General features: G+C 43.1%; 1 protein-coding gene across 6 annotated transcripts in view; it reads left to right on the plus strand.

The window, feature by feature from the left end:
* Positions 1 to 26,161, plus strand: part of MAGI2 (membrane associated guanylate kinase, WW and PDZ domain containing 2) — a 1,098,994-nt gene that overhangs the window by 502,438 nt on the left and 570,395 nt on the right. For all 6 annotated transcript variants that reach the window (XM_033957935.1, XM_033957936.1, XM_033957930.1 and 3 more), the window contains exon 3: positions 18,308 to 18,427. In XM_033957935.1, the coding sequence (XP_033813826.1) occupies positions 18,308 to 18,427 (120 nt within the window). The remainder of the gene's footprint in view (positions 1 to 18,307; positions 18,428 to 26,161) is intronic.

Below are 26,161 nucleotides of genomic sequence, written 5' to 3' on the forward strand. Positions count from 1 at the left end.
TCCGATAAGGCTATTCTTATGTTCTAATGGTACTTCACACCACCATTTTCAACTATGTAAGGGCATATATTTTAATTCCTAGAGCCACCTAATATTCAAACACAAGGTACACTGATATTATTATACCAGGCTTATTATATGCAACCTTGAAAGTCCATGTATACTATTTATTAGATGTCCTACTGAACATTGACCTAGACCAGTGTTTTTCAACCTTTTTACCCCTATGGACCGGCAGAAATAAAAGAATTATTCTGTGGACCGGCATCGGTCCATGGACCAGCGGTTGAAGAACACGGGGCTAAGTTGTGGGCCAGACCCCGCCCATCTCTACCCAATGTTCACTCCAGACCCCGCCCCCATAATAGTACTAATTGCACCTTGCCCATCCCGTGCCTCATCTGGAAGCCTTCCCTCTGACGTTGCAACGTCAGAGAGAAGACTTCCGGTTCAGGCGCAGGATGCCCGTGGCTTTTATGCACTGAATCGGTGAGGAAGAGGGAGCTGGCTCGAAGATAATGCCGCATCGATCTCACTGTGGGCCGGCGGTTGAAGAACACTGTTTTGGGCCTGATGCACCTGCTGGCCCTGTGGACCAGCAGGAAATTTCCGTGGACCGGCACTGGTCCATGGACCGGTGGTTGAAGAACACTGACCTAGACAATATTGAAGAGAGGTCCTTAACTGTATTTCTAAATGCTACCAACAGGCCTGGCTTTCACAGTGGTATTCATCTGGTAAATATTCATTTTGAATTTTCTAAAATCCAGCCCTATTGCGGCCCTCGTCGATCCCCTGCTGTAATTCCTAAATAGTTCACCACTTGTTATTGTGTAATAGTCATTAATTTGAAGCTTTTTTATTTTTAGTTTTTTTTTTAATACAATTGCAAAAAGTCAGAAGTTACTTCCTGCACACGGGGCTTGTATTAGGCAGCTTATTGCTCCACTCTGGCAAGTTCCCATTTATTTCTTCTCCGTGTGTACTCTGCTTGCCTTAGCAGAAGCAGAAGAATGTGAGATCATTTAGCTTTATGTTAGTCTAAATGTGTTTCTTTAATGGAGTTATGTCTATAGGGACCCTGAAATCATTTGGAGAAGAAACTGCCTTGTTGTTTTTAATAAGATTTCAAGGGAATATGTCTTCCTTGTTTTCAATATTTGTTTCTAGGTTTTGATTTCTTGCAAGGAACAGCCCTCCCATGTGTTATCCCCTTGTAGCTTTTCTGCTGAAACTATCAACACTTCAACTTATTTTGTTCATGTTTTAACTCAGGAAAAAATATATATGTGTGATATATCTAGTATATATACAGTAGTCCAACTGGCCAAAAAATAATCACCAGCAGAAAAAGAAATCATCTTCTCTCCAGCTCCTGAAGCAGCATCGGCAGCAGGTCCTGACCCGATAACACCTCCCCCCTCCCTCCTGCCCCCAAAGCAGCAAACGGTAGCTGGTCCAGACCTGACAACCCCCTCCCCCCTCCCTCGACAACCCCCCTCCCTCCTTCCAACCCCTGAAGCAGCAGCGGCAGCCAGTCACAGAGGCAGCGCGGTAAACAGGCTGCTTGCAGCCAGACAGGGCCTTTCCTCTGCCGCGTCACTTCCAATAATTCTACCAAGAATCTTTTTGTTTGTTTTTTTTGGCTGCCGCTATACATTAGACAGAAAGTTTCAGCATATTGTCTACAATGACCCTTAGATCTTTTATCTTGGGTGCTGACCCCTAATGTGGACCCTGACACCTGGTATCTAATGTCCACTCTATTCTTCCTTGTGAAAGACTGACCCTCTCCTCCTCCTGCTTACTCTCTCCATACTCCTTATTTCTTCTCTCTTTTTGCCTATTGCTTGACTTGTACGTCGCCTTGAACCTAATTAGGCATAGAGTGACTCACGAATTTTAGATTACATTAGATTTAGGTTATCGCTTTGCATTTCTTATCAACCATTCCTACTACTACTATTTATCATTTCTATAGTGCTCAGTCTTCCCGTTTCCTAAGGTCTTCCTGCAGTTTTTCACAGTTTGCATGCATGCGTTGTAACAATTTTGAACAGTGTAATCACCTTACGCGTCGTTCCAATATCTAGATCATTTGTAAATAGGTTAAATAGCACCAGTCCTAGTACAGATCCCTGCAGCACTCCACTATTTACCCTCCTCCTCTTGGAGTAGCCTAGTGGGTGGTGTAGCATATCCTAGAGATGGGAACGCAGGCCCATACCCCACCACTACCCTTTTAGTTGAACATACGTGCTTTCCAAACCCCATCCTAATCCCACTGTATCCATATATAGGTGTCATCTGAAAGCGTAAAGGCTATTAGTATGGTGTACAGTAGGGTTCAATGGGTTTTGGAGGGCTCTCCGTACAATATAAGGGGATTATGATGAGATGTGTACCAGGGACCTTTTATTTGAAGTTCACTGCAATGCCTCCTGAGGTGCCCCACTGTCTGCTGGGATGTCTGTATGGCCAGCCTACTACAAATACTGATCCCTCCGACATCCCAATGGCTTGTTCTCTGTGGGGGTGGGGGGAGGTTTTTTTGGCTGTGGTGGTGTTTTTTTTAGAGTTTAATATTTTTAATTGAGTATTGAAAAAGTACAAAAAGCAGTTGTTGTTGTTTTTTTAATGGATGTGTTTGTGCTCAGTGCATCCATCTTTCTGAACCATTTCCAAAAAAAAACAACAAGATAGACATTTTGAAATTTTGAAAATGGGTATGTTTGGTACTGGATTTTTGTGCGTGTTCCGCGAAACATCTAAACTCGGATTTAGATGTCATATCGAAAATGCCACCCCATGTACAGCAAAAAAAACAAACTGCTGTCATCCTACAGATTAAATGTATCCTGTTTTTTGTTTTGTTTTTTTTCTTTTATTGTTGCAGGACGTATTTCTATAAATTGGCACCTCTGTCTAAGCAACAAGGTTCCATAATAGAATTCTAGCATAAATCAGCTTTGATGCACTCATTTTTAGGTCCACCTTCTTGGGCCATGTCAATGGAAGGTATAAGTTGGTGCAAATAAGTATGCCAAGTGACAAGTCATAATTTATAGTATTCTATAAACTATGCGCATAACTGGGAGACCCACTCATGGTCCACCCACTTATACATGCCCTTGTAGTTATCTGCTGTGGTACTTAGTCATTGTAATCCACGTAGGCATTAAATAGAACATTTTAAAATAAATACACCCCCTTCCCCCTTTAAACAAAAGCGTAATGCGGGTTTTCGCGCCGGCTGCGGTGGTAACAGCTCCTACACTCAAAGGCATTCTATGAGCATCGGAGCTGTTATCGCTGCAGCTGGTGCAAAAAATTACGCTACACTTTTGTAAAAGGGGTGGGGGTGTTTAATAAATTACCTTATAAGAACATAAGAATAGCCTTACTAGGTCAGGCCAATGGTCCATCAAGCCCTGTAGCCCGTTCTCATGGTGGCCAATCCAGGTCACTAGCACCTGGCCAAAACTCCAAGGAGTAGCAACATTCCATTATCTCAGAGTAAGCAAGATTCTGGAACCCCAACTAGTAACAACATTCCTTACAGGATCTCAAAGAATAGCAAGATTCCGGAATCCCAGAGAGTAGCAACATTCCATGCTACCGATCCAGGGCAAGCGGTGGTTTCCCCCGTGTCTTTCTCAATAACAGACTTTTCCTCCAGGCACTTGTCCAAAACCAGCTACGCTATCCGCTCTTATATTCATTTGTAATGTATTCCATAAAAATCAAAACCATTGTCCACCTTTCTCCCAACCATACAAAATTGCACTATAGTGCAAGCATGAAAAAATAGGCTGCCTTCCAATGATGGAATCATATCTATTCATTTCTTTGCACTGGTGTGAATCGGAATCATTTTGAAAGTAATCGCGGCCCAGCTTACCAAAAAATAGGACACAAACCTGCCTTCTAGATACAATTATAGTTCTTAGTCTTCAGCGAATAAAAGCTGTTGCTGAGCACGACTCCACCCCCTCCTCATGCTTTGAATTTAAAAAAGCAGATAATTGGTCTGGATCAAAGATAATATATATTTTCTGCTGAAAATATATTTTTTTGCATTTCCATGGATACCTCAAGGAGGAATCTGCAGCTAATTTCACTTCCTCCTGGCAGAAACTCAAGAAAGTTCCTCTTCCTTGCTAGAGTGGCATGAGAGACATCCGGGTCGATTCATGCTTTCTAACAGATAAATGTTTTAAGTATAGCCCTAAACTTAAGTTTGGTTTTTAAGCCAATGGGTTCTCATGGGCTTATTGGAAGAACTGTCCCTGAAGTGAGGTATATATTAGTGCATCCAGTCCTTTGCTACACAGGAAGTGTGTGGCGCAGTGGTTAGAGCTACAGCCTCAGCATTCTGAGGTTGTGGGTTCAAAACCCTTGCTGTTCCTTGTGACCCTGGGCAAGTCACTTAATCCCCCCATTGCCCTCAGGTACACTAGATAGAGTTTGAGCCTGCAGGGACAGGTATGGAAATATGATAAAGTACCAGAATGTAAAACCACTTAGGATTTAAGTGGTATATTAAAAAAAAAAAAAAAAAATGCCAGCCAGTGAGCACACTACAGGTAAACCAGCTGGAGTTTTATTAAATCTGGAACCAGCTTTGTAGCAGGAAAGCTACAAACAAACATTATACACATATGAATATACCCAAAATGCATCTTAGGGACCCCTGGTAGGAACCTTTTCTTTAAATAAATATAGGAACCGACCTTCCTTTATAAAATACTAGCATACCAGTGAAAATATATGATATAATTTATGTGCAAGCACTTCCATCAAACACAGAACTGGAAACATGCACATAACTAATAGTATTCTACAAGTTAAACACGTGTTGCTCCCACCCATGTGTATACCTACCTGGGGAGAGTATGGCACAGTGGCTAAAGCTATAGCCTCGGCACCCTGAGGTTGTAGACTCAAACCCACACTGCTCCTTGTGACCCTGGGCAAGTCACATAATCTCCCCCATTGCCCCAGGTACATTAGATAGATTAAGAACATAAGAATTAGTCTTACTGGGTCAGACTGATGGTCCATCAAGCCCAGTAGCCCGTTGTTATGGTGGCCAATCCAGGTCACTAGTACCCGGCCAAAACCCAAAGAGTAGCAACATTCCATGCTACCGATCCAGGGCAAGTAGAGGCTTCCCCCACGTCTTAATAACAGACTATGGACTTTTCCTCCAGCAATTTGTCCAAACCTTTCTTAAAAACCAGCTACGCTATCCGCTTTTACCACAACCTCTGGCAACGCACGGGTTCCAGAGCTTAGCTATTCTCTAAGTCCACCAGGCCAGACAGGGAATAAATTAAACTGTACTGAACTCCCCTGGGAGAACGTTATAGAAAATTTAATAAATAAAATACATGCATATTTACAGAATAATACTTAAGTGGACGTTTGGTATGTACACACAATAGCCAGATATTATAAACTGATCTCAAAAATTCTCATGAGAAATTCAGCGTTAATTCAATCAAGCAATGCACGTGAAACTAAAATATATATATACACTGTATTTCTTCTCTGAGGAAATGAGTCCCAGGGCTAGCATTTGCTTGTGATGGTTCATATAGGGATGTGCTTTTAGCTGGGGGCCCATTTCCAGAATCACATCACACACACAAAGATGAACAATGCTCAGTGTTTGTCCTGGCAACAGAAGCAGGTCGGTGTCTTTGCAGGAACTACTTGAATGTGCTTTGCAAAATGCTGACAAGGATACAGTGACTTATTTATCTGTTCCAGTTAACTAAACTACAACTGCAAATGATGTAATTCACTGAACCCTGAGACCAGGCTCTTCTGCAGGGTTTCTGGAAGGCTATCCCCCCCCCCCCCCCTTGTTCTGACTGCCCTGCTTGCAGAAATGCAGCTAGGGATTCAACACAGGCATCTCCGATCTCTGGGTTTCTGCAAGAAAGCAAGTTTCTTCTTTCTTCTCTCTCTCAAGTCAAGGGAAGAGCATGCCAGAAAGTGAGATTTAAAGCCAAAGAGTCAGATTACTCATGCAGTATATCTTGGGCATAAATCTGGAAAACTTCAAATGTGATATTGTTTTGCAAATGAAAAAAAATATGGTATTTGCTTTTCTCTGCTGACTCTGAAAAGATATAGACCGAGATGATGCAATATGGGATTCTGGGATCCTGCTGCTCTTTGGGGTTCTGCCAGGCACTTGCGACCTGGTGTGTCCACTGTTGGAAACAATACTGGGTTAGATGAACCATTGGTCTCACCGATATGGCTATTCTTATGTTCGTATGAGACAATTTTCAGAGCTGTTTGCTTAGTGGCTGCAAGTGTTGCATAAGTTACAGGGCATGTGTCCTCATAGAGGGGCATTTTCGATTGGATGTATAAGTCTGAGATTGGACGTTTTGGGCAGGATGTCCCTAAACCCAGGAGAAAAAAAATTCTATCTTTTATTTTTGAAAATGACCTAGGTATAAGTTTTGGTCCTTAAAAGGTCTTTTTTGGCCATTTTCAAAAAAATAAAAATGTCCACGTGAAAAACGCACAAAAGCAAGTTTTGTAGATGTACCCAACTACCTTGTCAGATTGTGGCAGGGGAATCCCTATCAGCTGAGCCAGTTTTGGGGATTCCTGCCGACTCAGCTGATGGGGATTTCCCCCTGCTAGTATCAGCTTAACTATTCTCCGAATGAAAAAATATTTCCTCCTATTGGTTTTAAGAGTATTTCCCTGTAACTTCATTGAGTGTCCCCTAGTCTTTGTAATTTTTGACGGAGTGAAAAATTGGTCCACTTGTACCTGTTCTACTCTGCTCAGGATTTTTTTAGACTTTAATCATATCTTCTCTCAGCCGTCTCTTTTTCAAGCTGAAGAGCCCTAACCTTTTTAGTCTTTCCTCATACGAGAGGAGTTCCATCCCTTTTACCATCATGGTCGCTCTTCTTTGAACCTTTTCTAGCGCCACTATATCTTTCTTGAGATAAGGAGACCAGAATTGAACGCAATACTCCAGGTGAGGTCGAACCATGGAGTAATACAGAAGCATTATAACATTCTTAGTCTTGTTAACCATCCCTTTTTTAATAATTCCTACAATCATAAAATCTGTTTTCGCTATATTCAGCACTAACCCATTCTCACTCATCCATCCTTTTACTTTCTCCATACAACTATTCAATTTTTTTTTTTTTTTTTACCAAACCCTCACCCCACTCCTTTATATGGAAGAAAAACTGAACATCATCAACATATAACCGAACAAAGACTCTCATCCCTTTCAACAATTTTACAAATGGGGCCAGATAGATGTGAAATAAGATCGCCGAGATACATTGGCCTCCTGTATCTCTGCCGATTCCTATTTAGAGGGAAGAAAAAGAAAAAATGAGACTCTGTATGAACTGCTCTTAATGAGATCGTCCCATCAGTTTTCCTGTGTTATAATTGTGGCTTATATACAAACTAGTCTTATAGCCCGTTACAATAACAGGTGCTAGAATATATGTGTGTGTGTCTGTCTTTATTTTTTTTTCTCTCTCCTTAGCCGCTTTCTGTATTTCTGTCTGTCTTTTATTTTTTTTTTTCCTTGGCTGTCCACTACCACCCCTTGCCTGCTCCCCCTGTCCATTCTCCCTTCCTTTTACCTCCCCTGTGTCCTCCACCACCCCATCACTGCTCACCTTATCCAGCAGAAGCCCTTCTCCCTTTGTTTTACCTCCCCCTGTCCATCATCACCTCCTTCCTGCTCCCCCTGTCCAGCAGTAGGCCTGTCTTCATTTTTCTGCCCCCCTCCCTGTTCATCAGCATCTCTTCCCCTGTCCATCAACCCCTTTTCTGCCCCTCCATTTCCGTGTGTTGCAGCATTTCCCTCCCACCCCACTTCCCTGTGCAGTATTTTCCTCCCCCCATACCTTCCTCCTGAACTCCATGTTAAAATTCTTTCCGGGTTTGGCTGCCGCGGTCTGCAGCCACTGACAGCCGCTGCGGCAAGCAGCCGCAGCGGCCGACATCTGACTCAGGCCGCCGCGGTCGACATCTGCCTCGGGGAGGGGGGAGGAAGAGAGAGAGCGGAGAGAGTACGGTGCGCAAGGGAACGACGGCGGCGGGGACGGCCAACTTACAGGAAGGGAGGGAACGCAGGTGGGGATCGTGAGAGTAGCCACCGCTGCGTCTTTCAACAGAGAGCAGGCCAGACCGTAAGCCGCGCATGCACACTTCCTATGGGTCGCTACAGCTCACAAAAAAACGGCGCACGCATAGGAAGTGCGCATGCGTGGCCTAGTGTTTTATTATATTAGATGGATATGAACAACACAGTAGTGATTCAGCCTTGCTACTGGGCCATAGACAGAAGAACAATGGCAGAGCATGTTTCAGCCTTTATGTTCCAAAGCCTAGAAGGGACTAATACCAAAGCCCTGGCAAGCATTTACAGCAGGATATCACAAATTTGTTATTAGAATCTAAAATTCAGTGCCAGAGAGCCTGAATGAGAGAAATTCTTTCTGCAGGAATCTTGATTGTAAAAAAAGAGAATCTGTAACGGGCACCCTGAAGAAACCCACAACATGATAGCTGAAACAATGGAATGGGGTACAGAAATGGAGAGAAAGAAAGCTAGGGTTACCAGACATCAGGATTTCCTCGAACGGCTTTTCAAAACCCGGCACTTTGTCCAGATTTTGAAAAGAAATTGTGTCAAGAGGGGAAATCTGCTCATGCACGGATGCCTTTCTGCCCGACGAACAGGCAGTGAGGGGTGGAACTAGGGCGGAGCTGGGGTGTAATATTGGGAGGGGATGGGTGGAACTGGGCGGGCTTGGGGGGCGGGTCTAAGAGTCCGGATTTTACTGAGGTAAAATCTGCTGACCCTAAAGAAAGCACATGTTGCTCAGAACAATTGAATAAAAACAGATGAGGGTCAGTGTTGAGCATGGTTTAAGGGGATAGGAGAGGCTTATTGATTTGGCTAAGTAAGTTAAGAGGGATAAAAGAATAGAGTGTGGGGGGGATCTTGGGTGGTTATGAATTAAGGCCAAAAGGTGCTATAGCCTAAGAGACAGCTCTGGCTGTGCTGGAAACCCAGTGGAGCAAGAGGAAAGAACTAATAATAATAATAACTTAATTTTTCTATACCGCCATAGTTATACGACTTCTAGGCGGTTCAAAATCGAAAGAAGGCTGGACATTCAGCGAATTACAAATGCATGAGGGAAAGTTACAGAAGAAAGGGTAGTAGTAGAGGGAAATGTAAGAGGGGTTGAAAGTGGAAGGGAAAGTGAGAGGGGTAGGAATTGCCTGAAGATTGCTTTGGGTTGTAGGGGAAAAAGCGTAGTGAGCGCGGATTGGTCTGTTTAGGTGATGAATTTGTCAAACAGAATGGTTTTGATAGATTTTCGGAATGCGTTGTAGGTCTTTCTGGCTTTATTTATGTAGTTTCCCTGCCAGGATTGTTGTCTATTAGCTTGGAACATGAAGGTTCTGCCAAGGTAGGATTTGTATTTGCCGCCAGTAATTTTAGGATAGGCGAAGATGTTTTTGTTTCTGGTTGTTCGTGTGGGGTTGTGTAGAGTGAAGTGTGTTTGCAGGTAGGAAGGTGCTTAGGCCCCAGATTTGTTTGAAGCAGATGCATGCAAATTTGAACTGTATTCGCGCTTCCATTGGTAGCCAGTGCAGCTTTTTGTAGTATGGGCTAATGTGATCTTGTTTTCTCAGTCCGAAGATTAAGCGAACTGCAGTGTTTCGTACTAATCTCAGGTTTTTTTTATTGTTTTTTTGTGGGATACCCAGGTAGACAATGTTGCAGTAGTCCAGGGTGGATAGGATCAGCGATTGCACCAGTAACCTGAAGGATGTTGTGTCAAAGTATTTTTTAATAGTCCTTAGCTTCCATAGAGTGTAGAAGCATTTCTTCACTGTTAAGTTTGTGTGGTCAGCCATGGTCAAGTGCGTGTCTAGAATGACACCCAGGACAAAAAGAGAGAGTGAGATGAGATAGAAAACATCTTGGAGATACCCAGGGCAGGGTTACCGTATTTTCACTCATATGCCGCGCACCCATGTAAAACGCGCACACGGGTATAGCGTGCAGGAAACTGTAATTTATGTAAATACATTTTTATATACCGCGCACACCCCTATACCGCGCATGCCGCCCCGACTCTCCCGTCGCTGCCCGACTCTCCTTTCGCCCGCCCCGACTCTCCTTTCGCCCGCCCCGACTCTCCTCTGGCCAGCCCAACTCTCCTTTAGCCCGCCCCGACTCTCCTTTCCCCCTTGAAGTCCTGTCCCCCCTTGAAGTCCTGTCCCCACCCTGAAAGCCTGATGCCCCCTCCGACGTCCGATTCACCCCCCCGCAGGACCGCTCACACCCCCACCCCGAAGGACCGCTCGCACCCGCACCCCCACCCCGAAGGACCGCTCGCACCCCCACAGCCTCCCCACCCCCCCACCCCATCATGTATAAGCTGCCTACCGTCGTCCTGCTGCTTCCTCTGCCAGCGGTCCTGCCCTTTCTCTTAGCCCTGTGTCTACGCTGCTTCCTCTTCCGGCAGTCCCGCCCTTTCTCTGACGTCAGAGAAAGGGCGGGACCGCCGGAAGAGGAAGCAGCGTAGACGCAGAGCTAAGAGAAGGAGCAGGACCGCCGGCAGAGGAAGCAGCAGGACGACGGTAGGCAGCTTATACATGATGGGGAGGTGGGGAGGCTGTGGGGGTGCGAGCGGTCCTTCGGGGTGGGGGTGCGGGTGCATGTTCGAGCGCGAGCGGTCCTTCAGGGTGGGGGTGCGAGCGGTCCTGTGGGGTGAATCGGACGTCGGGGGGGGGAACTATGTAAAAAAAAGGGGATAATGCGCTCATGAATATAACGCGCTCATGAATATACACGATTTGTAAAAATCGTGTATAACGCACGCGTTATATGCATGAAAATATGGTAATTCTTCAGTGGGCTCTAGGCACCCAAGTACACTAGACTAGGGTTACCAGATTTTCCCGAAGGAAAATCCGGACCCATGGCCATTCCCCCAGGCCTATCCAGTTCCACCCTGTTCTGCCTGTGTCACGCCCCGTCCCATCCCCAGGCCCCGCCCCCAAATGGCATCCATGCATGTGCAGATGCGATGCACATGCTCGCGTGACATCACTGCGTTGCATCCGCTCATGTGCGGACGCCTCTTCCCGACACGATTTTGACGGGAAGCTTTTCAAAACCTGGACAAAGTGCTGGGTTTTGAAAAGCTGTCTGGACCCCCCGGACATGTCCTCGAAAAGGAGGATATGTCTGGGGAAATCTGGACCCCTGGACTCCACCCCTCCATGGCTAAATCTTAGCATCAGAGGAAAGGCTTCCAGGCAACTGCAGGGCAACTGCATGGCCTTTTGAATACTGTGAGTTCGACTGCACTGAATAATGAAGGTAGAAGGAGGCTGTACTTGGATGTCTGGAGCTGTGTCTGGAGGCAGGTACACTGATGTCATTGGAGCAGGCAACGCGCTTGGCCCCCCCTGAACATACTGGGCCCGAGGCATATGCCTACTTGGCCTACCCTTTAATCCATCCCCTATTCAGAAATAACATTAATGCATTCACACTCTTTCTGAGAGTATGAAGGTCTCTGTGGAAAAAGGGAAATATGTTCTATTCTGTTATTAGTACGGTAGTACCTTGGATTACGAGTATAATCTGTTCCAGGAGCATGCTCGTAATCCAAAATGCTCGTTTATCAAAGCGAGTTTCCCCATAGAAAATAATGGAAACTCGCTTTGATGCGTTCCTCCCCCCCCCCCGAGAACCGGCATTGCTCCCCTCGAAGGCCCCCCCCCTGCAATCCGGCACCCCCTGCCTCGAACCGGCACCCCCCCGCCACGATCCGACCCCCCCGACACAATTGGGCACCCCCCCGACATGATCCGACCCCCCCCCGACACGATCCGACATCCCCCCCGACACAATTGCTCAGATGCTCAAGGCCGAGCAGACGAGGGCCGATCTTCAAGAGTGCCCAGATGAGGGTAAGAAGTGGCAGGGAGGGTGCCCAATTGTGTTGGGGGGGGTCGGATCGTGTCTGGGGGGTCGGATCGTGGCGGGGGGGTGCCGGATCGCAGGGGGGTGCCGGATTGCGGGGGGGGGGTGCTCGTAAATCGAGCCATGCTCGGTGTCCGAGGCACCGATTTTGCAAATGTTTTGCTTGTCTTGCAAAACACTCGTAAACCGAGGTACCACTGTATTTATATTGTGCCATTTTCACTAGGTTCAATACATATCACATAGAGGGGCATTTTCGATAGGATGTCTTAAGTCCAACTTTGGATGTTTACCACAAGACGTCCGAAGTCAGAAGGGAGACACAGCAATTTTTTTTAAACAAGCAACACCGTAAGACGTCCAAAATGTTATTTTGAAAATCGCCTACATAAATGTCTTGGCCAACAGGATGTCCAACTTAGGACATCCAACTTTATTCAAAAGAAAACAAGCTGTGGAGAAAATACAATGGTTCTTGACTTTCCTTTATTTCTTCAAGATACCTTTGAGCGATGATAAAATTAGTCCACATCAAAACGTGTAAAAGACTACCGTGACCTGACGCGGGCCATGTTTCGGCTGACAAACATTTTCAAGGGTCCAATCAAAAACAGGTACTGTAGTTGGAATTATGGAATTGATTTGCAGTCTCGAAGAGTCCTTAAAATAAAGATAAACAGTCTCGAAGAGTCCAAAGTGAAGAGCAAGACGAGTGCTGAGCTCTGATACGCAGTACATCTAATGTGTGCAATTAATTTTATCATTGTTCGAAGATATCTTGAAGAAATAAAGGAAATGATGGAAAGTCAGGAACATTCTGTTTCTCCACAGCTTGTTTTCTTTTGGATTGCTCCTTCTTCTGTGGAACATTGGGTCTTCTTGTTTTGTGGTCCAACTTTATTCACCATTTTCGACCACAAAACTGTCCAAGTTCAGAACATCCTAATCCAGACCATTTGGACGTGGGAGGGACTGGCCACATAAGCATCCCAATAGAGCAGTGGGGCACCTTAGAGGGCGCTGCTATGAACTTCACATAAAGGCTGCCAGAAGTACATCTCACCTTAACCCCCTTATAATGTATGGTGAGCCCTCCAAAACTCCCCAAAACCTACTATGCCCACCTGTCTACAACCCTAATAGCCCTTATGGCTGCAGGTGGCATCTACATGGCCAGTATAGTAGGATCTGGTGGATTTTGATCGGTTCACACTTTCTACCATAATTTGTGAGTTCACCAGGACAGATAAGGAGAAATGCTTGAGTACCTAAATATAAACCACTTAGGTTATAAGTGATCTATAAATACTAAATAAATATATGTAGTGGTTAGAGTGGCTTATGGATCTGGGTCCAACTCTATTGTTCATTAGCCCCACTTACCAGGTTGCTTAAGACACCTATGTGTGGCTCTACTAGGTTTTCCCATACCATATGCTGCTATTCTAGAGACAAATTTGTACTGTTTCATTCAGAGTTTTTGGGGGTGGGAGTGACTACTGGGGGAGTATAGGGAGGGGTCATAACCTAATCCCTCCAGTGGTCATCTGGTCAGTTTGAGTAACTTTTAGCATTTAGAAACTTTTGAAACAGGTCTAGCCTCGGACATCTAAGTTCTGTTCAGGACGTCTTGGGAAACGTTTGATTATCTCCACAAGACATTCAAGTCTAAGCCTGCCCAAAGCCCGCCCAGAACACACACCATTTTAGTCTTGGGTAGAATTCCTCGCGAGACGTTTAGAAAGACAGTTTCGAAAATCAGCACTTGGACCTCCTAGCAATTAGGAGTCCAAATGCCTATTTATGTCATTTTGGGACATTTTAGAGTTTTGAAAATCCCCTATTACTCAAGTGGCCTCAAATCAAGGGAAAATATAAGTAAAAGAGACAAAATATCCCCTAATACAAAACTAGTTAAGAATCACAGGATGAAAATTAAAATATGTTCAAGCCTGTGTGTGAAATAAAATATAAGTATTAACCTGTGCGCTATTCCAAACAGATGCCGCTAGATAAGCAAATATAGAAACTGGGAAGCATTTTCTAGATGCATGTTGACCTGAGGGGAAGGTAAGTGTAAAACAATTAGTCAAGAGTGTCATGGAAATCTGCAAGCTATGAATCAGATTGTCAGATGTCAAGCCAAATAAAGACTTACAAATAAAACATTTTGGGTCCCAGCACCAGCAAGGGCAGAATTGTCTGGGATTACTCCTGGCCTCCCACTACACCTCAGGAAATTTTAAAAGGTATTGGGGGGGCACCTTCCGAGGGGTGGTTTGGTCTTGGGCAGGGCTTCCAGGTAGGGGTTGCAGCTTAGAGGGGAAGTCTTCTGGGGAGGCTACTTAGAGTATACAGTTGGGGGGATGGGGATTTACAGGGGACTACAGTTTCTTGAAATTACTGGTCCCTTCAAGAGACAGCCTGGAAGCAATGGGCTGAAACTTGGCAGCATTAGGCCTTTATCATGGGAGTCAGCAGCTTGTTGAGGTACCATAGGTTGGTGACACTTGTAGTAAATCAAGGTGCGATGAAAGCCCACCTTTTATCGTACCTCGATAACTTCCCACCAAGTGATCAGCAGGTCCCGACATGGACCATGTTTCGAAATTCTTTCTCAAGGGACCCAGAGGGTGATGTAAACTGCTCAAAATGCCAAGGAAATAAAGAGTAGTGTGATACGGGCAAAACACCTTGTCATCATATACATAACATTACTTTGCTTCACTGCTTCATCACCCTCTGGGTCCCTTGAGAAAGAATTTCAACACATGGTCCATGTCGGGACCTGCTGACACAGTTGAAAGCTAAGTGGGAACTTCTTTCTCTCTTTTGCCATTGAAAATTAGTTGAGCACTTGAACAGTATGTTCTTTTTCAAGCTCTTTTTCAAAATAAGTCATACACAGTGATGGGCCGGTGGGTTTGGCTATAGGAGCTAATGCTCTTGGTCAAATTTCACAATTCTGAGTGTATGTGAACACTTTACTTATTTTATAAGTCAGATATATATTTTGCATACTGAGAAGTCTTATCCAGTTATACATAGACTTATAATAGACTCGTTAGTGTTTAGCGCACGCTAAAACGCATAGCGCGCCTTAGTAAAAGGAATCCCTAGTCTTCATAAAAGAGAGTCTAGTTGCAATTTCTCCTGCGATTTTGACCTTGATTTTGATGTTTCACTACAAACTGCTATTTTGTTGGAAACTGGTTGAATGCTCTTAATGAGATATTTGGCTGTTATATGTATATGAGGTCATTTTGTCAGCTGCATTATTAACATTAGCATGTTTGATTGTAGGTTATGAAAATGTTTAATATGCTGTTTTGAATTATTCTAATTATTGTTTTAGACTGAATGTTGTTCGTACTGTCAGGGTGTCGGCTCAGATTTGTGGCTTGTTGGCTTCTCATACAGGTTTTAATTTTAATCTGCATTGATTGCGTATCGGTCTCGGAAAGTGGAATGCAAACTCTAAATAAATTAAGTGGGAGCCTAGCTCTTTTACTTTGGTCATACTTTACTAGCTCGCTCCATTACTAACGCATGGTGCGGGTTTTAGCACTGGCAGCGGCGCTAACTGCTCCCGACGCTCACAGAATTCCTAGGAGCGTCGGATCAGTTAACCGCCGTTGCCGGCGTTAAAATCCGCGCTATGCGTTAGTAAAGGAGGGGGTAGAATTGTTAAACAAAACAAGTATCCTGTCAGAATTAATGGTATTCACCCCTTGGAGATCTGGACGTACTGAGGGATTTAAAAGAAATATGTCTAAGTTTATAAAAAAGGTTCTGCTCTTAACCCTTTCAGGACCAAGGGACATATTTGTCCCATAACTTTAAAATCCTATAAATTTTGATTGGGATATCTACAGTTCTAAATTTGATATGTACGGATTCCATATGATACTGCCTTTATGTAAACAAACTGGTTCCGACATTCATTCATTAGCGTCGTTGCCAGATTGACGAGAAGATTCACTTGCCACACTGTCCATAAGCCAGAAGTTTGATTTAAAAAAAAAAATAATAATGATATTTCACAAAAAAAAATCAATTTTTTGGCATCTGCAAGCCCTTTTTACCATAAAAATGTCGTCAAAACCACAAAAATTGGCCTACGATCCTTATGGTCCTGAAAGGGTTAAGCTAAAAAAAAAAAAGGCCTGTAAGATTTTTGGTTGTGAGATGGACATTTCTGTACTGGAATCATCCAAATTGAATAGATGATTTTCCAAGTGAAACATCCAACTTTTAAATGACAAAAATCAGGGTTGTGAACATCTGTCTGATGTCATTTCAAACATATGGCCAATGAGACATCTCTGTAGAGCAAAGGAGTAGCCTAGGGGTTAATTTAGTGAATTATACTGTTACCAATTAATATACTTAGGACAGTTATATAAAAGCTTCTACAATAACAAAGTCTTTATCACAATACAAACAGAAGAAGCTTGCTTACCATCAATAAATATTTTATTATAACACATATAACAATTTTATTACTCCTCACCCTCCGCAATATATTTAATAAATCTCCATTAAGTAATCATATCACAATTGAGGCAGACACCTCAGCACCATAGAAAACCTGAGGCCCAAGGGTCGCATATGGCCCTGTGAAGTATTTTGTGCGGCCCCGGTTGAGGGCGATGCCCCCGGGTGTTTACCGTCTTGCTGGCTCCCTCTTCTGTCCTGCTGCAGTGTTTGTGCGTTTATGCGGCCCCAGAAACTTTTTTTTTGGCCAATGCGGCCAGGGAAGCCAAAAGGTTGGACACCCCTGATTTAAGCGGTTTGTACAATCAGGACTCAAATATTTTCCTTATCTGTCTCGATGCGCTCACAGTCTATCTAAGGTACCTGAGGCTATGGAGGACTGAGTGACTTGCCCAGGGGGTCACAAGGAGCAATGCGGGGTTTGAACCCACAACCTCAGGGTGCTGAGGCTGTAGCTCCAACCACTGCACCACACACTTTTGAAAAAGAAAACCCTGGACACATAACCCCGCCCTGTTCCGGCTCCACCCCCCAGTCCTGCCCCTAGCAAGCCTCCTCTCTTCTACAACTAGCTCTGGCCGCATCTGGAGGACCCGGAGCATGCGTGGACGTGTGTGACGTCATGCACACATGCTCTAGATGCGGCTGGAACTGGTCTAATATACCGGCGCTTAAGTTGTACCCGCCTACCGGCGCTTAACTCAATTTAGGCACCACTAGGCGTGATTCTACAAACGGTGCCTAACTTTGAATGATGTGCAGTAGGTACCATTTTTCTGGGCGTCTACTGAGGCACCATTTTTTGGTGTGAATTTTTTTTTTTTTTTTTGTATTAACAACTTTATTGAATGCTCCAACAGTCACAGACAAAAAAAAAAATACTCTGTCAACTCACAATAGAAGCAGGGATAAAAGCAAACACTAAAAATAGTCAGTATGTACCAAACTACCGTGCTAATACGAAATAAAAACCAACACAGCAACAAGTACAGAAATAAAGGAATGGCGAGTTAGGCACCATTTGCAGAATCAGGCTCCTTGTGTTTGTACAGGATCGTTTCTGTAGAGATGAGGGCTAATCATGATAATTGACTTTAATTAGCAGAATCTCGGGGTGGGGGGGGGAGATTGTATGAATCCACACCCCAAGTCTTTTTAGTATCTAGCAATACGAGATGTGATGTTCACTATAGGTGTTAGGTGTGTTTGTGGATGCGCAGCTCTCTAGGCAGACACAAATCATGCATGTCGTTAAAGGAGCTTTCTTTCAATTACGATTGTTGTCAAGAGTGAGAAATGTGATGTCTAGGTTAGATTTCCAAATGGTGGTGCAGAGCAAGGTGCTGTCCAGGCTGGATTACTGCTAGGCATCGCAAAAAAATAAAAATAAAAGCACTCCAGGTTGTGCAAAATGCAGCGGCGAGAACGATTAATGAGGTAGCATGGAATGAGTATATAATGCCGGTATTGAAAAGTCTCCATTGGCTGCCAATCCAGTGTAGACTTGGTTATAAAATTTTAACGATTGTTCGCCAAGCAATCTATGGGGTAACGCCATGGTATTTAAGGCAGTCAAAGACGCTCCGCTCCTAATCCTTTTGAAAATGTTTGGCCACCCCTTTGGACTCTATACCCCTTGGACCTCCCCAGGAACCTACTGAGATGTCCAGGGTGTTAGTAAATAAATAATATTTCTGACCAATGGCAGTTGTGAACGACGTAAATTATTAAGAGACTGCGTGTATGAAGATGTCTTCTAATGTATTTCCTTGTATATTTTGTTAGGTACCACAAGGCCACCTAAGGAAGGAGAGGTGCCTGGAGTGGATTATAATTTCATCTCTGTTGAAGAATTTATGGAATTGGAGAAAAGTGGGGCTCTGTTAGAAAGTGGAACGTATGAAGGTGAGTGTTTGCACTGCCAAAAATTGGTTGCATGTTTTCACACCATTTCTCACATAATAAAATTGCACTAAGTCAGCCCATTAAAATTTGCCATTGCAGCTAGCATCTTAAATTTATGAGACAGCAGATGGTCATTGTAAGAACTTAAATACCTCGGTATCTAAAAATTAAAACACAGATGGTTGCCTTGCAGTCAGAGCATCCAGTTTTGCTTGAGAAAGCCACGCTCTTACCAAAACCTGCAGTTTGTCTGTGTCAAAATGCTTATTGGAGCTATGTTTTAAGATTGCAGAAAAGAAAAATTAAGTTTTCATAATTCCAAGAACACTGTGCAATTAAGATAAAACTCAAGCAAATGATTCTCTTCCTAACTCACACTTTGCAATGTCCTTCAAAAGAAGCCAGCGTGTGGCAGAGCCCATTAGCTTGAATCCCCTGTATTTACAGCTCTCTAAAACAAATTGTGCAGTGCAGACTAGCATAGCGTGTTTTTAAATAACGACTGCTTTGCAATTCCCATGTTGTCCTGTGGCCTTTCTAAAGTTATTTAAAACAATTCATTAATCTGTGTATCTGACAGATAAATGGGGCCGTCTCTGATTGCTGTGCAGTAAAAAAGGTGCGTTTAAAAAGCAAGAGCTTCCAGATTAATGCAAAACAATTTTCTCTAGAGTGATTTAATAGATCCATTGGCAATTGCTCCGATTTTCAACCTGTTCAAAAACCAGACTTCAGATTACTTCTGGAAATCTATTGTCCAGCACCGTTAAGTAGCTAGATGCTTTAAAGACTCATTTCAATCTTGAATTACAATGAAAATACCCATTGGATATTGCCATCTGCATGTATGCTAGGAATGGTTTTAATTCTAATAAACAGTAAATATGGTGCTTAGTAATATAGGTGCTCATTTTTGAAGCATATAGATAACTCAAAATGGCTCCCAAAAGTCCATCTGCTGAAAATGTCTAAACCGTTTCAAAACACAAAAGTAGAACATGTTTCACTGCCAGTAGCATAGTAAGAGGTGAGGCGGGGGAGGGGGCGGTCCGCCCCCAAGCGCCATCATGGTGGGGGTGCCGGCACCCCCTCCGCCTCTCCTTACCCCGGAGCAAGTTTTTCTTTGGTTTAGGTCCTATTTTGATAATCGAACTTCAATAGTTTCTTTCAACGATTCCACATCTTCAAGTTTCTCTACCTCCTATGGTATTCCCCAAGGTTCTATTTTATCTCCTCTTCTCTTCAATATTTTCCTTTCACCCCTTATGACTCTTTGTCAATCTATTGGTTTCTCAGTATTTGCTTATGCTGACGATGTACAACTTATACATCCTCTTGACCCCAATAATCCATCTGAAATCGCTGCTATTAATGACAAACTCAAACAGATTCATCTATGGTTGGACAATAATAGACTGTCCTTAAACATTAATAAAACCAACACGTTACTTTTCCCTTGGAAAGAAAACCATAAAATAGCGGTTCCTATTAATATACAGGGAATTACGCTCAAACAAATAAACAAAATCCGGATTTTAGGTGTCATCCTAGATGAAAATTTAACTTATCATGACCACATTAGCTATGTGGTCAAAACTACTTTTTACAGGTTACGTCAAATCCGCTCTATCTCAAAATTCCTCTGTCCCAAATCTTTAAACACACTAATTCATTCATTGATCATTTCAAAAATTGACTACTGTAATGCTTTAATCAAAGGAATAGCCCAAAAAGAAATCAGAAGATTACAGATTATCCAAAACACATCTATAAAACTAATTATGGAGGCCAAAAAGTTTGATCATGTCACCCCTTTATTACAAAAGGCACATTGGCTCCCAGTTGCACACCGAATATTATATAAATTATCTTTACTCACCTTTAAATCGTTGTTATACAAAACTCCATCATTTATTTATAAAGTCTTAATTCCATACTCCTCTCAAAAAACTTTACGATCCAATGAACAACTTTTATTGGTCATTCCCACTCTTAAATTCATAAATACCCGAAGACAATATATCTTCACTGTTACAGCACCACAAACATGGAATTCTCTCCCACTTTATTTAAGGGAGGAGAAAAATCTTGATAAATTCAAAAGCCAACTTAAGAGCTTTCTTTTTAAAGACGCTTTCAATATTTAATTGAAATGCCAATTGCTCTTTATAACTCCCTTTCATTTTAGTCAGCTATGTATACTATTTCCAAAAATTATTTTGTTTTCCCTTTCCTTTTGTATTTTACCCTTAACAGTCCCTCCTTTCCTATTATAAACTGTATTTCTTTCCCCTCTATCCCAGTGTTTCCTGTTGTAATTTGTCTAGTTTTTAAATGATTTTTATATTTTTACTATATTATTGTTATTGTTTTAGTATGTATTCTTTGTACATGTAAATCGCTTAGTAATTGTGATAGGCGATAAATCAAATAACGAATAAACTTAAACTTGAAACTTGCATGCATGTCCCTTCCCTTCCCCGTACATCTGGTTAATAAATGAAAGTGTGCGGGGCAATCGAGCTGAGACAAATGCGCGAAGGACGTCAGCAACCAGATTAAAAGTTACATTTAAAGTGCTCCGGGGGGGGGGAGGAACCCCCAGTTTACTTGGAAGTGTTTGCGCTGCCATTGGAGGTTTTAGGGGTAACTACCCCCCCATTACAGAGGAAAGTGCAATTTTTCCATGTTTTAGAAAAATTAGTTTCCTCTAAGTGGGGAGGGAGGGTGTTTCCCCACCCCCAACAGCAGCGCCAACACTTATAAGTAAAGTGGGGGGGTTTCCCCCCCCACACACCCATGGAGCGCTTTAAATTTAACTTTATATCCAGTGCACTGACGTCCTGCGTGCATTTGTCTCTGCTCATTGGTCCGCACGCGATTGTCTGGTGCGCTTTAGTCTTGTCACCATACCTCTAGTTCACTGCCGTGAGCAGCAACTTCAACGTGCTCCCCGTGACCGCATCGGCTCTCGCAGACGTCGCTTCTGGGTGCCGCACATAGGAAGTGGCATCAGAGGGACATCCAATGTGGTCGCGAGGAATACGTTGAAGTTGTGGCACCCCCTCCTCCTCTCCGCCCCGTCCTTTCCCACTCCTCCCCTGCCGTATGCGCACCCCCCTTCCGTCATACCTCTAGTTGCTCGCTCCCGCTGTTGTCACTTCTGAGTGCCAGGTCTAGGAAGTGATGTCAGAGGGAGGGCTGATGTGATCACAAGGAGGGGGGGGTCAGGGAAGGAGCAGGGGATGGAGATGAGTGGTGGGGGAGCCTCCGGGTGTCTCTCACCCTCGCTATTCCACTGTTCACTGCAGTTCATCCAAATAATAAGGGGGCGTGTTGGAGGCGTGTTTTGGATGGGACTAGAGTGGCCGCTTCTTTTTAACATATTCCTATCTCCACTATTCACCTTGGCCCAATCTATAGGCTTCACTGTATTCACTTATGCCGATGATATCTCTTAACTATACCATCCTTGAAAATAATTGTTACCGGAAGATCCGACATGTTTCCGTAATGGGCCCCCAATGGTGGAATGCATTACCACAATATATTAAAAATGAAAAAGATCCCACCTCCTTTAAAAAATGTCTAAAAACTCATCTTTTTAAAGATGCTTTTAACATTTAAATTTTAGCTTCGTTTTTTATACTTAGATTTTTAACTCCCCCGTCCCCTTTTGTTCTTCTCCTTTTTTGTTCTTTCTCCGCAATGAAAAAGTTGTAACTTCCCCCCCTCTCCTCTCAATTCAAGTTTGTCTTGTCGTTAAATATTTGTCATTTGTCTTGTCGTTAAATATTTGTCATTTGGTTAGTCTTGTTCTGTATTTCTATTCTTTTTTTATAATTTTGTACATCGCTTAGCAAACCGATTAAGCGATTCATCAAATATTAAACTTGAACTTGATATCCAATTACATCATCCCATAAATCCTACATCCCCTGATGAAATAACAGAAATTAATCAAAAACTCAACAAAATCAGCCTTTGGCTTCGGCATAATAAATAAACTGAACATTCTTAAAACTACTAGTGTTCTTTTCTCACTCTCCCCAGATGACCATTTATGTCTACCCATCAATATTGACTCCTCCCCAATTCAAATGGAAAACAAAGTTAAACTTCTTGGAGTCATTCTAGACAGGGATCTTACCTTTCATCAACAAGTTTGTGCAGTTATGCAGAAATGTTTTCACAAGCTTAGGCTCATCCGTTCTATTTCCTCTTTTCTTGATCACTCCTCCATTAATATCTTGATTCACTCCCTAGTAATTTCAGCCATTGATTATTGTAACGCCCTCTATCAAGGCATAACACCGAAAGAGATCCGCCGTTTACAATTATTGCAAAACACTGCTGTTAAATTAATCTGTCATGCAAAAAAATTTGACCATGTCACCCCTCTCCTCCGTAAAGCTATCCGTTTCTCATCGTCTTTCCTATAAAATACTTCTCACTTTCAAAACAAAAAACTCTAATCAACTGGCGTTCATAGACAGACTTTTGATCCCGTACTCATCATCAAGGGTCCTCCGATCAAATAATAAAAATTTACTCTCCATACCCTCAATACGGGAATTATTTCACGACACCACTTGCAAATCCATCTTCTCAGTTACCGCCCCCTCTTTGTGGAATGCCCTCCCACTAGACATTCAATTGGAGAACTCCCTCGGAAAATTTAAAACCAAACTTAAAACCTTCCTCTTTAAAGATGCTTTTATTCCTTAGCATCAGCCTCCACCTTTTAACTCCCTGATTCATATGTAGCTTTGTAACTGCTAACACTTCTTCTGAAGTGATCCTCCTTCCTAATGTTCTTACCATTCCTCATTTACCGTCCTTTTTTTATTAATTTTACTTCGATGTATTTTAAATAACCTCTCCCTCCCTTACTTTCCTTCCGTCTCATGTATATTAATTTTAATTTGTCCAATATTTTTTTTTAATAATATTTGATAAATTATTGTTTTTATTTACTTATTTTAATTGGTTTTTTTAAATAATTTTTTATAATGTACGCCGTCTAGACATGTATTTTTATAGACGGTTTATCAAAAATAAAGAAACTTGAAACTTGATGCCTTTCAGGGTGACGGGACAATTGCGCGCTGACAATTTAGCGCAAGACACAAGCGCGCTGCGGGAAAACTTAGTTTTAAAGAGCTCCGACGGGGGCTGGGGGGACTGCATACTGTTCGCACTGCCGTTGGGGGGATGTGGGGGATGTAACCCCCCACATTATAGAGAAAATGGAACTTTTCCCGACTAAAATTGGAAAAAGTTCTGTTTTCTCTATAATGGAGGGCTCCAACCTCCCAACCCCCCCACTCAACAGCAGCGTGAACACTATGCAGTAAAGTGGGGGGGTTCCCCACTCACACCTCGCTTCGGAGCTCTTTAAAACTTAAGTTTTCCCGTGGCGCGCTGGTGTCTTGCGCTGAATTGTCTGCCCTCCATTGTCGGCGCGCTGGTGTCTCGCGTGCGACTGACTATGAACCGCCTTTCAGCAATAATGAAACAGGAAGAAATGTCCAAGGCAAAAAAGAAGGATGTGTTTGTCTTGACCTGTTTCATTCACATCTAGGTGACTGACCATCTGACTACTGGCGGGATTAAGGCTTGACCTCCCCCCCCCCCATAATCCCCTGGTTGATGTTGTCCCCCTCCAACCCCCCCCCTGAAACTGAAAGGGGATACCAGGCACTGTGACAGCATCAGGTATTACGGGTGTACTCAACAAAGCAGCTACAGCTATTTGGAGTAGCTTAGTGGTCGGTGCAGTGGCGTGTGAACAAGTCTAAATTCCACTCTACCTAGTACTTTGTGGTAGAAATTGTGAGCCCTCCAAAACCACCAAATTACCTAGTACCATGAACATTGTAGACACCTGCAGGGTGAAGGTGATTGTAATGGTGTGCAGTTAGGTACAGTAGGTTTAATTCTGCTCCTGAAGAGCTCACAGTACAAAATAAAGGAGTATCATTTATTGTTAGTGTTACGGCTAACAAAGCGTTTCACATCAACCATATTAAAAACTAATAGACCTAACATGGCCTGTGACTGGTCCATTAGTTTTTAATATGGTTGATGTGGACATTATTTTTACCATTGATTCATTGATTGAAGAAACAAAGGAAAGTCAAGAACGTTGTGTTTAGTCCACAGTTGGTTTTGTCGTTGGATTTCTCCTTGAGAAACCTGTTAAGGTGAAACCATCAGTTAGAGTAGAGTAGACGAATGGGTTACTTCAATTTCAGTTCTGATCCTTTTTCAGTCTTCGTAAGAAATGCCCAAATAAGTTCATTTATTCAACATATTTTTGATGGTCCTAAAAATGTTATGAATTTTTTTTTTTTAAATTTCAAATATGTTTTTATTTTTGAATTACTGACAAATATTGAAACAAACGAGACAACGATGAAACATTTGCTGCAGTAACAATTTCTCCACAAGTGGAGGTATCAATAAGCAGCGTAAGATTGAGTCTTGTTTGTTTCTGTTCAATCTGTATGTTTGAATATTTGCATTGTTTGGTTGATGAATGGTTAAAAGGAAGTGTCCACATCATTTTTGTTTGTTTTAAGCAATTTTGTTTTTATGATTTTTTTTTTTTTTTTTTTTTTTGCATTAACAGCTTTATTGAATGCGCCAACAGTTACAGACAAAAAAAAACCCCAAACTCTGTCAACTCATAATAGAAGCGGGGATAAAAACAAACACTGAAAACAGTTAGTATCCACCAAACTACCCTGCTAATACGAAATAAAAACTAACACAGCAACAACTACAGAACTCCCCCTCCATTTCCCCCAACTTACAACTTTCCAGTCAACCTACCCTTCTTTCATAACTCAAATCTGCCCCATTTTTGGGCCAAAGCACCCCAGGTCCGATATGTCATGCAACTTTCGAACCATCATCAGGCAACGCGGAGATTTCCTTTTCACAATCAGCAACATCTTGCACAAAAAAACACCAGTTTTCTCCATCTCCATCTCATACAAATGCAGAAATACCCATGCTTTCCAGGGATCGAATAAATATTTAATTTTTGTGGATTTTTTTTGTACAAAAATACGTTTGTATGTTATTATTTGTCCCAACCATACCACCCATATTCTCCCTCTCCCAGCCAATCTTTAACAACCTCTCATTCCTAGCCAGTCTGTCCACACCATACCCTTTCTTTTCTGACAGGCTAGCCCCATTTGTTTCTCAACCCACCCCACCCCTGTGCTCTTAGCAGTGGCGTAGTGAGAGAGGTTGGAGCCCAGGGGGAGGGCACCCGTCATCGCTGTGCCATGCGCTCTCCCACTCTTCCCCGCTGCTTAAGCATCCTTCGCCTCTCTTCCCTGCCACTTGGATGCCTCCCCCTGTCCCCTGCATACCTTTTGAAATGTTCACTGGTGCAAGCAGCACCTTTCACCACCTGCTCACGCCAGCCTCAGCTCCCTTCTGACATCACGTCCTGGTCCCATGTCCAGGAAGTGACATCAGAAGGAAGCCAAGGCCAGTGTGAGTAGCAAGATGCTGCTTGCACCTGCAGACATTTAAAGAGGTTTGCGGGGAGTGGGGGGTGGAGAAGAGAAGTTGGTTCCTTCCTGTGAAGACATGCCCCCCCTTACTATGCCAGTTAGTCTCATTTTCCTCCTCTCCCCTTCTTATTCCATGTATCCTCACTTCTTACTCCTTATGCCCAATTTTATTTATGTTTACGAGCCGGCTGCTTAATAC

This window comes from Geotrypetes seraphini, chromosome 9 (assembly GCF_902459505.1).
Source record: "Geotrypetes seraphini chromosome 9, aGeoSer1.1, whole genome shotgun sequence".
Taxonomy (NCBI): Eukaryota; Metazoa; Chordata; class Amphibia; order Gymnophiona; family Dermophiidae; genus Geotrypetes; species Geotrypetes seraphini.